This window comes from Morus notabilis, unplaced genomic scaffold, assembly GCF_000414095.1.
Source record: "Morus notabilis unplaced genomic scaffold, ASM41409v2 Scaffold2025, whole genome shotgun sequence".
In the NCBI taxonomy this organism is placed as follows: domain Eukaryota; kingdom Viridiplantae; phylum Streptophyta; class Magnoliopsida; order Rosales; family Moraceae; genus Morus; species Morus notabilis.
Genome location: NW_010356728.1, coordinates 180,011 through 193,610, shown reverse-complemented (window position 1 = coordinate 193,610; position 13,600 = coordinate 180,011). Strand labels below are relative to the sequence as shown.

Sequence of the window (13,600 nt, the reverse complement as noted above, 5' to 3'; positions counted from 1 at the left end):
TATTTTTTTTTTTTAAAAAAAAAAATAGCCACATCATAAAAATCTATTTAAGTAACTAAATGAGTTGTCTACCTGTAAAAAAAAATTTAAAATAAAAGGAGTTGTCAATATTTTTATTCATTGTGAAAATACCCTCCTCCAAAAAAAAAAAAAAAAAAAAAAAAAGGCCTAATAGGGAGAGAAATCCGTAAGGACATGTCTTTCATATGGGAAGGAATTTCTAAAATTTGAAATAAAAGTGAGGAGATGAGAACGAGAAATTGCGTGTTGATTTTGTGAGATAAAACACTGTAGCGAACCATGAATCATGATTCAAATCATAGTTTGAATCTTCCAACCAAACATGATAACCTAATAATGGCGTGTTGATTTTTTCTTAAAAAATAAAACTTGAAAATGGGTAAATTTAAACTCTGCATCTATGTTACCGTCACACCTACAACCATTTGAACCTTGTTTTATTTCAACATTGTTGTGTTCTGTTAAGCAATTATACAAACGTACATTCATCACAGAAATAAGCCATTTTAGTTTTTCAATATGTTTCGCTTAATCATTAAATTTAAAATATTTAGCTAAATCATGTCAACTTTGACGGTATTTATTAGGATAATTCTGTCAATATTGACATGTTTGTACAATCATATTAATCAGATAAGAATATGAACATTTGGCATTGAAATGTTTTAGAATTATCTTTGAAATTAGAGTTATTTATGAATTATATCATTTTTATTTATAAGGATTATTTAGGATTTACTTGAGTTTAAATTAGAAATTTGGTTATTATCAGAATTTATGTCTATAAATTATAGAGTAAATATTTTATATTTCTCACTTCGAACTTTGATGATTATTCTTTTTATTGAATAGCTTTGATGATTGATTGGATACAAATATTTACTCTATTTTTTCCTTCTATTTAATTCTTCGTGGCATCACTATGCATTGTCAATCTTATAAAGGTGATTGCAATGTTTTTTAGAAACAATGATGCAACAACTTTAATTGTACCATCTGTCTTCTATATCTTTCTAACAAAAATAAGGGCAAGATTTTGGTATAAACCCTCTCATCGTGTGCAATTTTGAAAATCACGTGAGAAATTTTTATTGTAATTTAATTAAAATATGATAAGTTGATAACTATGAGTTTCTCTGATAGATTCTGAAAAACATAACCCTTAAAAGTTTATATTTTTTAACTGTTAAATTTGTATAAAAAATTGTACGTTTTGCATATTAACCTAACGTGTTTTGATCAGATTTAAGAATCAGAAACTGATCATACTTAAAAGAGTGATCTCTCAAACAAAAATTAAAAAAACTAAAAAAACTGTCTTGTTGATTTTCGGGCGTTTAGGCCGTTGATTTATATGTCATTAATGCCTAGTAAGTAGTAAGATGACTAGTAAGTAGTAACATAACATAGACATGTACTTCCGAACTTAAGGGAGATGGGGAAGAAGAAAACACGTGAAAATGGTGGTCCTTGGCACATGAAGATAGAAGTTGTTATTGCGCATAGGATTAAGCCAAGTGTCAGTACTGATCCCAAAAGCAAACATTACATGGTGCTGACTCAGATTCTCATTAAAGTGAAAGAATGGAATCCTGGCTTCCAAAGATTAGGCGAAAAAAAAAAAAAAAAAAAAACAGAGAGAGAGAGAGAAAAGGGGACAAACCATTAATTTCTTGTCCAAATTACAACTTTACTTAAGACGGAAAAATAAAGGCTCCACCTTTATAGTAAGGTCGTCGCTTTTTTTCTTATCACTCTAGGTCATGGTTCATCCTCCACCTTAGAAGACTGCATCAAAACGATATGAGATATTTAAATTGTTGTCGTTTTCTGCCCCTCACATTTCCCCCATGACATGACCATGATGAGCTTGTGTGTTTCAAATCCAACTGTTTTCCGATGAGAAGGCATTATTATTGCTTGTTCAATTTTCTTTCTCTTGAATAGTGTTTAATTAATTATATATAGTCATTCTATTTAACAAATAAATATGAAAAAGTCAATTAATAAGCGTCTCAATTTTTTAAAATAAAATTACATGATATGATTAATTAAACATTATTTAAATATTAAAATTAGACAGATGGTCGTCTTTTTTTCGTCGTGGGATGAATTTACATTTATGCCCCTAATGTTTGACTACTACTACTCCAAGCAGTTAGGAGACAGTCTTGGCCACACCCTTCCTGGATTTTAAGAAGGTGTGCAGAGGATTTGTAGCCCAGTCCAACTAATGAGGGGTATAATAGTCTTTTCATCATGATCCTATCCAAATCCGTGGGCGCCAAGAATATGCCATTATGGGGGGACGGGTTATCCTTTTTGGTAAAAAAAAATTAGTGAGAATGTTAAAGTGATGTGTGTAGGGGATGAAGGCATATGATTGGTCAGATTTGGAGGTGGGGGCTCTTTAATCGCGGATTCATAGGGATTATTAAAATATTAGACACTAATTAATTAAAACTATTATAATGGTCCGCTAAAAAAAAAAAAAAAAAAAAGCTAACACTACATCCGAAGTAATCCCTTTTCTTAAAACTATAGTTAGGGGTCCAAATTGATGCTTATAGTTTCTATAAAAGAAAAAAGAATTGCGACCATTTTGACTTCAATTTTAGATCTTTTCAGGTGCAGATATCAAACAAGAATTGACAATTAAGCACACAAAAAAAAAAGAACAATATTATCCACACCACAGGGTCTAACTTATTTTTTAAGAGGGGAGTGGAAAAAAGAAGAGAATTTTGTAGTATTTTAGGCAAAATACTTTATGGGCAGGACATATTTAAATTTAGATGTGAATTTCCATATTTTGTTCATTTTATATAATTCAAATTTTGTTTGTTGGTGAAATTGATTTTAAAAGTATTTTTAATTTTATCGTTAAATTCTCAAAAAAAAAAAGAAAAAAAAAAATAGAAGGTGAAAAAACTAGCATGGTGGTATACGGTGGATTCCTGATTTGCTTTCTCATATAAGATTTGTTTCCTTATTATTTAATTATTACAAAGAAATAAAAGGAAAAGGCAAAAAATAAAAAATAAAGGGGGAAATTTAAGGAAGGTGGATCAGTATGGGTGAGAATCCACGTCGGCGTGAATCAATGGGTGCGCACTGCGCCGTTAAACATTCAGCAAACGAAACCGGAAAATTTCCCATTAAAAAAAGGGGAAAATTTCAGCCCACGAAACCGGAAAAACTTTAAATAATAATAACAAATTTAATTAACTTTTTTTTTTTTTTGCATTTATGACACATTTATAGAACATCGCATTGCAATTTTTTGTTTTTCTTTTTCAGTTCAAAGACTTGAAAAAAAAAATCCTTTTTCGGTTAATTAGTCTGTCATCAAATCCGCGTCTTTTTTTATTTTTTTTTCTTCTCTTCTTAATAAGCCCCGGTTTGTAGTTTTGTTTTATCAAAAAACAAAACAAGAACAACTTCGCTCACGTAGACCCGCTGAGTCGATCCTCAGCTTTCTCGCATTTTCTCGTGTTTTCTCGGGCATTTCCCCTCTCCTTTTCTCGCTCGGTGTTTCTTCTCCTCTTCAATGGTTATGGACGACAACGAGAGCTGCGGGAGTAGAATGCCGGACACGACGTCGTCATCGTCGCCGGTACGGACTCGGCAGCAGAGGCAGAAGCTCGAGGTCTACAATGAGGTCCTTCGTCGTCTCAAGAGTTCCAACAACAGCGAGACTGTTCTCCCTGGTTTCGACGACGAACTCTGGGCCCACTTTAATCGCCTCCCCGCTCGGTACCTTTGCCCTATCGTCTTCTTCGCTCTACTCTCGTACTTCCTTGTTTGTTTGAACCCTAATCTTCGTTTTTCTTCGTTAATACGTCTTTATGTATAAAACTACTCTTTTCATCACGGTTTTGCTTGATCTTGAATCCTTTTACAAAGATCAGTTCTCTTAAATGTTGGTTATGTAAAATCACTTTTTTATCTTTTTATTATTATTTTTTGACATTTTTTTTTTCATTTTGGATTGGATTTTGTTACGCTTTATTTTCTATTTGCTGGTAGTTAGTTGCTTGATGCTAGTTTTAGTAAATTAACTTCTTTTGGCTTAAGTTTATAGGATCTTCTGATATTTAGGCTTTTATTTTTACTAAAACGCATGATTTATTGCCGTCGATTTTGGATTTTTCTGTACCAAACTTACGAGTCATATATATCAGCGAGTTTTTTTAAAATTTTTTTTAATTTTTGGAGTTATTGTTTTGAGCGATTTGGTTGCATTGTATTGTAGGTATGCGCTGGATGTGAATGTGGAGAGAGCTGAAGATGTTCTTATGCACAAAAGATTGCTGCATTTGGCTCATAATCCCATTAACAGACCCGCCATTGAAGTCCGACTTGTACAAGTTAGTTTATTTAGAATCCTTCTCTTCATTGTTTCTTTTGATTTAGAGAACTATTATTGGTTATAATTTCTTTTTAACTATTATTGTTATTATTCTAAACTTTGTTTATTGGACTAATGCATCTTGGGTGTTTTTGTTTATGAATGTGTTTGTGCAGGTTCATCCCATTTCAGATGGAAATTCAGCGGCCTATCCGGTCTATTCAGGTTCACCTAGTAAAGACGTTGAACAAAGTTCTTCAGTTTATCCCAGCAGACAAAGGTATTGTATAACGTGTTCTAATAGCTATTCTAGTTGTCAAAATGCAGCTATAAAAAAATCTCATGATGGGTAATTTGTAACTAAACGTAGATTTTTTTTTTGGCTTTATTTTCTGCATTCATCTATGCTGATTTGTAATTCTCAGCAATTATGACAACTCTGGTTGGGTTTTCAAATATCAGTGTGCACCCACCACCTGCCTTTGGTTCATCTCCCAACCTTGAAGCGCTTGCACTTGACGCAAATAGCTTTGGTGATCAAGAGGATGAACGTTCTGTACATGCCAACATGCAGTTTGCTCGGTGATTACCTTTGTCCCTCTCTTTGTCTGTACCTCTCGTCTGGCTTAGTTTATGTCTTTCACTAAACCTCTCTATTAACAATTAGTTTTTGCATAGCTCATGTTTTATGGTTATTGATTTTGACTGAGATTCTGCTGTGGCTTATACTTGTTTTATGTTAGTTTCAAGAATATAAGAAGATTTTTTCTCTAGATTATCGATAATGTAAATTTTACTTCAGTTACTGAGGTAGCTCTTTGAACTATCTTCCTTTTACATGTCTTGTGAGTTGACCATAGTTTTCCTCTTTTTTGAGCTCAAGCCAAACTGAGATGTTAACCATGTGATCATGGCATTTTCTTCTCAATTTAACTTCTACCCATCACTTTCTCTTCTCTAGTTAGCTTTGAGTTTTGAAGTGTTTACATTGGAGCTCAGTATCTATACATTATGTATTATATGTATTACATGACCAAGCAACATCACATGTTAGGACTATTATCTCCCTCTCTCTTTTTCCTTCTTTCTTTTTTTCTTCTTTTTTTTTCCCCCTGTTGTTTTGTGCATGGAATCTGGTTGATACGTTGACCTTTCAATTTACTTGTTTCACGAAGCCTAAATATCTGCAACCTAACTTTCCATGATTTGTAATAACTAGTTACACGAGATAGCTCAATTTTCACTGATGAAGTCGGTAATTCTATTCGTATTTGTCTTAATTTAATTGCCAATGATGCAGACCCATGCATGAAATCACTTTGTCAACAGATGACAAGCCAAAACTACTAAGTCAGGTACTTATTTGTTTGAAATTAAATGATTCTTAGCAATGTTCATCTCATTCCCTCACTGTACTTGCCATAGTTGTTGCAATGACCCTATTTGGGACGGAGAAGAGATGAGTATGAGGTGTGAGATTACTTGTACTTTCTTCTCTGATTATAGCGAAACACTGTGGCAGCAAAGTGGACCTAGCTCTCACATTGCGAGTGAACCACAATAAATTTTGTGTTCTATATTTTCCGTTTTTCTTTCTTTATTTTGCTTTCATTAATCAGGGAATGGGAGTTAATTCCCAACATTTTTCAGTTAGTGAATGTGAGACTTTATAAGTTACTGTTGTAAGTCGATCAGGGATGACTCATTTCTTCTTGGTGCACTCTCCATTTTGGGTTAATGCACCTGAAACACGTTAATAAATATTTTATTGATTCATACCTTCAGTTACATTGTAGTCTTTCTCATTACTTCGTCATTGTTGCATTAAATTCTGTAGTTGACTTGCTTGCTTGCGGAGATGGGTCTCAACATCCAGGAAGCACATGCGTTTTCTACTACAGACGGTTACTCCTTGGATGTCTTTGTTGTTGATGGCTGGCCTTACGAGGTACATGCATCAAAATTTTTTCAATGAAGTCGCTGGAACGGACATTTCTTCTGCTGTAAAGAAACTAAGCATCAATAAATGAAAGTATGACATGTTATCAAGAGAATGGTGCACATGCTAAGCCACTGTAACAACTTTAATTAACTATAGAACCCATGATTTTTCGTGTAGCTTATTAGAAAGTATTATCTTGTATTGATTCAAACAAGGCTTCAACTTGAATAAATATGCTTCTTCTTCTTCTTCTTCTCCTTTTGTTTTCTTCTTCTTCTTCTTCTTTTGTTTTTTTTGTTTTTTTGTTTTTTTGCAAGATCCATGAATTTCATTTACATACATACTTGGTGTTGAAACAGGGAACAGAGCAGCTCAAAAGTACATTGGAAACGGAAGTTTTAAAAATGGAGGTAACTATTGCTCTTTAATCATTTTTTTTTTTTAAAGAAAGATATGTTGATGTTTCGATGGGTTATCCCTTGGTTGTGGTCAGCGTTATGCTAAGTGACGAGAACTTTGTGCTTTTCGGTAGCATTATTATTATTTGATGCGTTTATATTATGACGAATGCATTTGTTTTTAAAATTTTAATCTCGGATTATTATGCAGAGGCAGCCTTGGCCAACTTATCAATCACCTCTTGTTTGTGAAACTGATCAAACCAGGATCAAATGTGAACCTGAGCATTTGACAATCCCTGACGATGGCACTGATGTTTGGGAAATTAATCCTACACATTTGAAGTTTGAGAAAATGGTTGCGTCTGGGTCCTATGGTGATTTGTAAGTTCAATGCTCATTGCACTGGTTGGACATACGTGTTCTTGTTATTTTTGCCTAAACATTCTTTGGTTAGAGTTTCTGTTGACTAACTCTTTGAATCAAATCAGGTATAAAGGTACCTATTGTAGTCAGGAAGTGGCCATTAAAATTCTTAAGCCTGAGAGAATTAATACAGATATGCAGAGAGAGTTTGCCCAGGAGGTTTTTATAATGAGGTAGGTGTCATTAACAGTTGTGGACTCTTCAAGTAGAGTAGTTTTCCTTTTGGAATTCTCTCTCTCTCTCTCTCTCTCACAAACAGGGTTTTTTCTTGGACTTTCAGGAAAGTTCGGCACAAGAATGTTGTACAGTTCATAGGTGCCTGTACCAAACCTCCAAGCATGTGTATCGTTACAGGTGAATACCATTAATTTACTGTTACTGTACGTTACTTGACACAGACTTTTTTTCAGGCAGGAAGTCTTGTTCAAGTTGAAGTGTTAGCCATTAGGTTCTGCTGTGTGCAATATTTCCATAAGATTGTTTTTATCTTCCTGCAGAGTTTATGTCTGGGGGAAGTGTATATGACTACTTGCATAAGAAAAAGGGTTTCTTTAAGCTTCCATCCTTGCTCAAGGTTTCAATGGACATCTCCAAGGGAATGAGTTACTTGCACCAAAATAACATAATCCATAGAGATTTAAAAGCTGCTAATCTATTGATGGATGAGAATGGCGTAAGTGACAAAGTTCCTATTTTCCTTGATTTTAATATTTATACAATATTCCTTTTCCTCTTTATGTGCCTCATCTTAGTATAACTATTCCTGAAAACAGCTGTGTAAAACTGAACTGCAGAGTTTCTTTTTCTTATGATAGATATCAAGGGAACGAAATAATAATCTCGATGAAGAGCTACTGTTACTGGACTTTAATACTTATACCCGAGATAATCTATATTAATTATCCTTTGTTTTTGGTATACTTTTGTGGTGGATACTTTGATTTTATCAAACAAACTTCTGGTTCTCCTTCAAGTTCTTCCTTATCATTTCCAATGACATATCTAATCTGGATTCACGATCACCATTGTTTCTAATATCATATGCAAACATGTAATGGTTGATGAATGCTTTATTGTATGGTCTGTAAGTTCAGCATGTTTCAAACTTCTGATAAATGTTTTACCTCTCAGGTTGTTAAAGTCGCAGACTTCGGGGTTGCTAGAGTAAAAGCTCAATCTGGAGTTATGACAGCAGAAACTGGGACTTACCGGTGGATGGCTCCTGAGGTGAGTAAGCTTCAAATTTGTCTAATGTTTTAATAAAATATGTTATTTTGATTTTCTGACGGCAGTAATTTGCAGTACATGTATGATATATTTTTTTTTTTGGCTGGAAGTATAATAGTTGTCATATGTCTTCTCAAATTCAATACTTGCTCCCTATGTAACGCCCCGCAAGCAGCTAAAAACAACGCCCGCTCGTGAAAAACGTTAACTAAAATAAATAATATAGCTTAATAGAGAAATAATATCTATCACAAATACAATCTTCGATCAGAATTCTTAATTTACAAATTTTATTTCTTAAGATCTCCTAACTTGTCATGAGACCTTGAACCATTCTTGCTCAATCAACTGGAACTTCTATTTTAGTACTTACCTGCATCACGAGAACTATATGAGCGCAAACTCAGTAAGTAAACCATATACAATTTCCACTTTCAAATACTTTTCTTTAACATTTAGGGCCCTCTTGTATAATATTAATCTTGTGTTATTAGAACCTCTTTCATATGGTCCTTGTCATGGAATCTCTTATTCCTTCAAGATTTGGCCGATTTAGCCCTTCATCATATTTCAGTCGGCTCATAATAAGTACAAGATTCACATCATACTCAGAAATACTTTTCAAATCTCATGAAAACATGTTAACAATAGCATATATAAATTAAAAAATTTCATTAAAAATATACTATTATTCAAGTGATGCAATGGAAAGTCTACTTACCTTAAATTGCTTAAGAAGATAAATAGAACTTTTCTCTATTTTTTTTTCTTTCCGTTCACTTTCTCTTTTCTTTCATTCTCTCTCTCTCTCTCTCTCTCTCTCTTTTTCCTATCATGTTTTCGTACTCTCTAAAGTAGTAACAAACCTCTTCAACATATTTATATATGTAACCAATCCCTTATATCAAAGCAATCCGCGGCAGCAAGACAATAGGTCCCATGTGGCCACTCACTCGTTAATCCTTAGCTAACATTCATCAAGCCTAACAAGCATGAGTTGGCAGTTTCTTAGGCCATATCATCAAGGCTATAACTTAAGTCGTCATGTGGCTTTACATGGCCTTGGTAATCCACGTAAGGTCCTACCATTTACTTTAAACTCTCCAACTAGCACACTTAAAAATAATAGTGGTGACACCTAAATGACATTTATCTTGATAATAATACAAAACAAATTAAATTGTATTATTTTTCTTAACTAATCTAGTTACTTAAGAATACCGGGTATTACACCCAAAGTCCAACCTTACGATATTCTTTCAACAATTACTTTGAGTAGAGTGGTAATTGGCTTCCCGATGATGACATGATGCACACACTTGAAGGCCTTCAAAATTTTTTGACTTCATAATTAGTTTATTGGAATCTCGATAGCCGTCCAATATTATAATCAATGGAGCAAACTGCCATCACTGATGTGTAAATATGCAATGAATGATTGTCTGGTTAACATAGACCTGATGAGTAGTGTCACTTTAAACTCAAGTTTCCTGCTGTTGCCGTCATTCTGAGCTTTCTTTTGGGTCGCAAAAACATCCTTCCTGTATGAAATTTCGCAATAGAGTTCCATAAAAGACGGTTTCTGATGCAACAATCATATGAAAAAAAGTCAACGGCTACTTAAATGTTGTTGTGTCTGTTGCTTTTAACTCTCTCAAGCCGTAAGGCATTATTCAGTTTCCTTGTCGTTGGTTAATGTTCAATACTATATCATATGAACGTAACTTATCATGTCATTTTCTTACAACAGTTCTTTTGCATTGAAGGTTATCGAACACAAGCCATATGATCACAAGGCTGACATTTTTAGTTTTGGAGTTGTTTTATGGGAGTTACTAACTGGAAAGGTATTGCATGTCGACGGGAATCCTAATTTGACGCGGTTGTTTCTTTTGTTCATTTTAGTTTAAATTTTTCTCCTGTTTCAATTGGCAGCTTCCATATGAATACTTAACCCCATTACAAGCAGCTGTTGGAGTCGTCCAATCGGTAAATTACCGATCCCACAACACTATTAAGCTAGTTTAATTTACTGTCCAACAATGTTGCTTGTGTTAAGTCAGGACAAGTAATCTTATTAGACAACTTCGAGTCTAGCTGGTCGAGTGTCCGAATATGAACAAAAAGGATCAATTATCACTGACTAGGAAGGTGATATATTATGTGTCATGTGAAAGCATATCATACCTTGATTACAGGTAAGTTTTTGTTTACTTTCAGGGTCTACGTCCTCCTATCCCAAAGCACACTCATCCAAAGCTTGTTGAGATTCTTGAGAGATGCTGGGAAAAAGACCCGGCATTACGACCCGATTTCTCTGAGATTATAGAGATGTTGCAACAATTAGCCAAGGAGGTAAGTCTTGCTGCATATGGTCAAAAGTCACTCAAGACTTTCATAATTTTCATTTTCTTCGCATGTTTCTTGATCAATTAATGATGCTCTTTCCTTTCACATAATTCGTAGTTTATGATTCTTCGAGATTGACATTTTGGTAAGACTCGTTTCGTTTCGTTTTAAGGTGGGAGATGAAGTAGAGGAACGCCGTAAGTCATCATCTGGCAGATTCTTGTCCGTCCTTAGACGGGGTCATCACTGAGAGACGTAGCTGATGATTTTACTATCATAACATGAGCTTATAATTTAGTACGTAGGGCTATTTCCCACCCATTTTCACATGACAACCATGTACAGTAATACCTTCCCCAGTTGTTAACCTTTTTTTTTTTTTTTTTTTTTTTTTTTTTTTTTTTTTTTTTCTGTTAGCTCATCCATTTTTTAAATCGACCATTTGCCCTTTTCTTCGGGAGTAACATATTATAGCTTATAAAGGATGATGGTTTTGGATGAGCATTTGTACACCTCACGTGATACCCTGCGGCTTCATTATAAGAAACATTGTTGACCGAAGTTCCTTCGACCAATTGTTGGCTTTCCTTGTCCTTGATGCTGTGTACATTACTTTCAAACATTTTTTTTTCTTGGATTAGTTACAAAAATTTCGATTGAATTGTGACTCTTATGACACTTCCAAATTTTAAAATCTGAAATTCGTTTCTTCAAATTTTGTTCCGTTAATAACTTTACCCCTTATATTATATTAAGTGACGAAATTTATCATGTGTCATTTATAACTGTTTCTAGTGAGAATTGAGTGCGAAATTACATTTCTATCCTCTTAATGAAAGAATCTGTTTATTGCCGTTTATCCCTCTAGATAACGCGGCAACGTCTTCACCAACGTTTGTTTTCTTTCTTATTATTATTTAATAAAAAAATTAAAAAAAAAAAAAACTTGTCTTATTTGCTTATTGGATATTGTAAGCGTCCATTTGGCCTTGTTTGAAGAAAGAATATCTAAGCAGAATGAATCTTAAACCGTCGAAACTTTTGGTTCTAAATATATTTGCCTATTTTTTACTGGGTTTATTCTTCGCCTGCAAGTAGATTTCCCAACAACAGGGGTATATTATAAATGTATTCGTATTCTTTTTTTTTTTTTTAATTTCGGATGCCATTTTCTTCATTCCTTCATAGTTTTCAGAGATGAATGGTGTAATTGAAGGTGATAAGATTAATCTGAACATTCCATGCCACTTCAACTCTTCAAAAGCTTTCCACGAAAGAAGAGTCACCGAAGAATAATCTTCATAAATATGTTCCTTTACAATGTCTTTCGAGATTACATAGGTTATATTAAGTGATAGGATTCATATCACCACTTTTTCTTTGTTGCAGCCATTGAGAGTTATTCAACAGGTTTTGGGCTTCAATTTCTCCAAATTTTTTAATTTTTTGGTCAGGCTTCTAACACTAAAAACCTAAATGTCAAGAGTTAACCTTTATTTTGAGTTTTTTTAACGCTTTTGTTCATAAATTAAGTCTTTTGCAGGTCATGTTATGATAATACTCTCCTTATATGAGTCATATATCTTTCATGTGACTAATTTCGTCACTCAATAGAACAGAAAGGGTAAAATTGTTAACAGAATAAAATTCAAAGGAACAAATATTATTATTTAAAGTTCGGAAGTTAAAGTGTTATAAATGTCGTATTCGGAGAAAATTTTTTATTAATCAGGAACAAATATTATTATTTAAAGTTCGGAAGTTAAAGTGTTATAAATGTTCGGAGAAAATTTTTTATTAATCTTTTTTTTTTTATTTTTCCTTTTTAATGATTTCAGCTAAAGAAATTTGCTCCCCTCTACATTGCGAACATGTCACGACTCAAGTCTCGCGCTTGCTCCATAATTGTGTCAATTTTGATTTGCTGTTGCTTTCCATTGGTACGCTATTATGAAGAAGTACAAAATTTCAGACACAATTTCATTCACCGAAGAAAATCCATAATCAGACATTCATCTCTTCTTTCATGCTAAATACCAATTAGGAAGTGGATGTTTAGATAACACGCCCATCAGGTTGGCCCATCATAAAGTGACACAATTGGGACACTTTTTAAGTGGATGCCGAAAGTAACTTATCTTTTGACACGGGAGTAAGGTCTATTTGAGATAGTTTGTGTTTGTACTATTTACGGGAGTAAGGTCTATTTGAGATAGTTTGTGTTTGTACTATTTTTAAGTAATAAAAGAAAATAAGTATAAGTTGAGGTTTTTTTTATTAGTATTTTAGATAGTATCTGAAAAGGGACTTTTATATTTAAAAAGAACTTTCGAATCTGTTTAGGTAAAAAAGTTTAAAACACTTATTATTTTAAAAGGTAATGTGATAAAAAATATATGGATTGAATATTTAATTTGTTGTTCACAAATAAAAGATTAAAAATATAAATGAAAAACACTAAGGAGATGACTTGTTCTAAAAGTGTTTAAAAAAATCAAAAGCACTTTAAAGTTGTCCATCCAAATAGGTTTAAAAGCAGCTTAAAACTAAATAAGTTAAAAGCAGTTTTTTTTAAACCAATCCAAACGGGTCCTAAATTGGACCGAAATTGGACCGTTACAGCTTAATTTTTTTATTTTTTATTTTTACATAATATCCTCTAAATTTTTAGTACCCGTTTTAGTTTACACGTTTGAAACTATGATTCTGATTTTGTTACAATATTTTTCTCTTACTAGAAATTTGAATAAGAAAAGTTTATGCCAATGAGTTCTCTCACAAAATTTGAATTTAAAATCAAGACCGCTGATTAAAACGCGTGAACCAAATAGACCATTAATTTTTACAAATCACATCTTGAACTTTCAAATCAATGACTATTGAAGT

The 13,600-nt window shown here is 33.2% G+C and overlaps 1 protein-coding gene across 3 annotated transcripts; it reads left to right on the top strand.

The window, feature by feature from the left end:
* The first annotated feature begins 3,439 nt into the window (after positions 1–3,439).
* On the top strand, positions 3,440–11,406 carry LOC21389525 (serine/threonine-protein kinase STY46). 3 transcript variants are annotated; one of them, XM_024177214.1, is made up of 16 exons: positions 3,440–3,777; positions 4,277–4,391; positions 4,549–4,652; positions 4,835–4,954; positions 5,673–5,727; positions 6,210–6,320; positions 6,674–6,724; positions 6,924–7,096; positions 7,204–7,311; positions 7,419–7,492; positions 7,636–7,811; positions 8,270–8,365; positions 10,132–10,212; positions 10,301–10,354; positions 10,586–10,720; positions 10,887–11,405. In XM_024177214.1, exons 1-16 carry the CDS (start codon positions 3,572–3,574, stop codon positions 10,962–10,964), a joined length of 1,737 nt encoding a protein of 578 aa, XP_024032982.1. In that variant the 5' UTR covers positions 3,440–3,571; the 3' UTR covers positions 10,965–11,405. The 3 variants fall into 3 exon arrangements, with proteins under 3 accessions (XP_024032982.1, XP_024032986.1, XP_024032988.1); XM_024177220.1 differs by having other exon boundaries at positions 3,702–3,777; positions 4,798–4,954; XM_024177218.1 differs by lacking the exons at positions 10,132–10,212; positions 10,301–10,354 and having other exon boundaries at positions 10,887–11,406.
* The last annotated feature ends 2,194 nt before the right edge of the window (positions 11,407–13,600 follow it).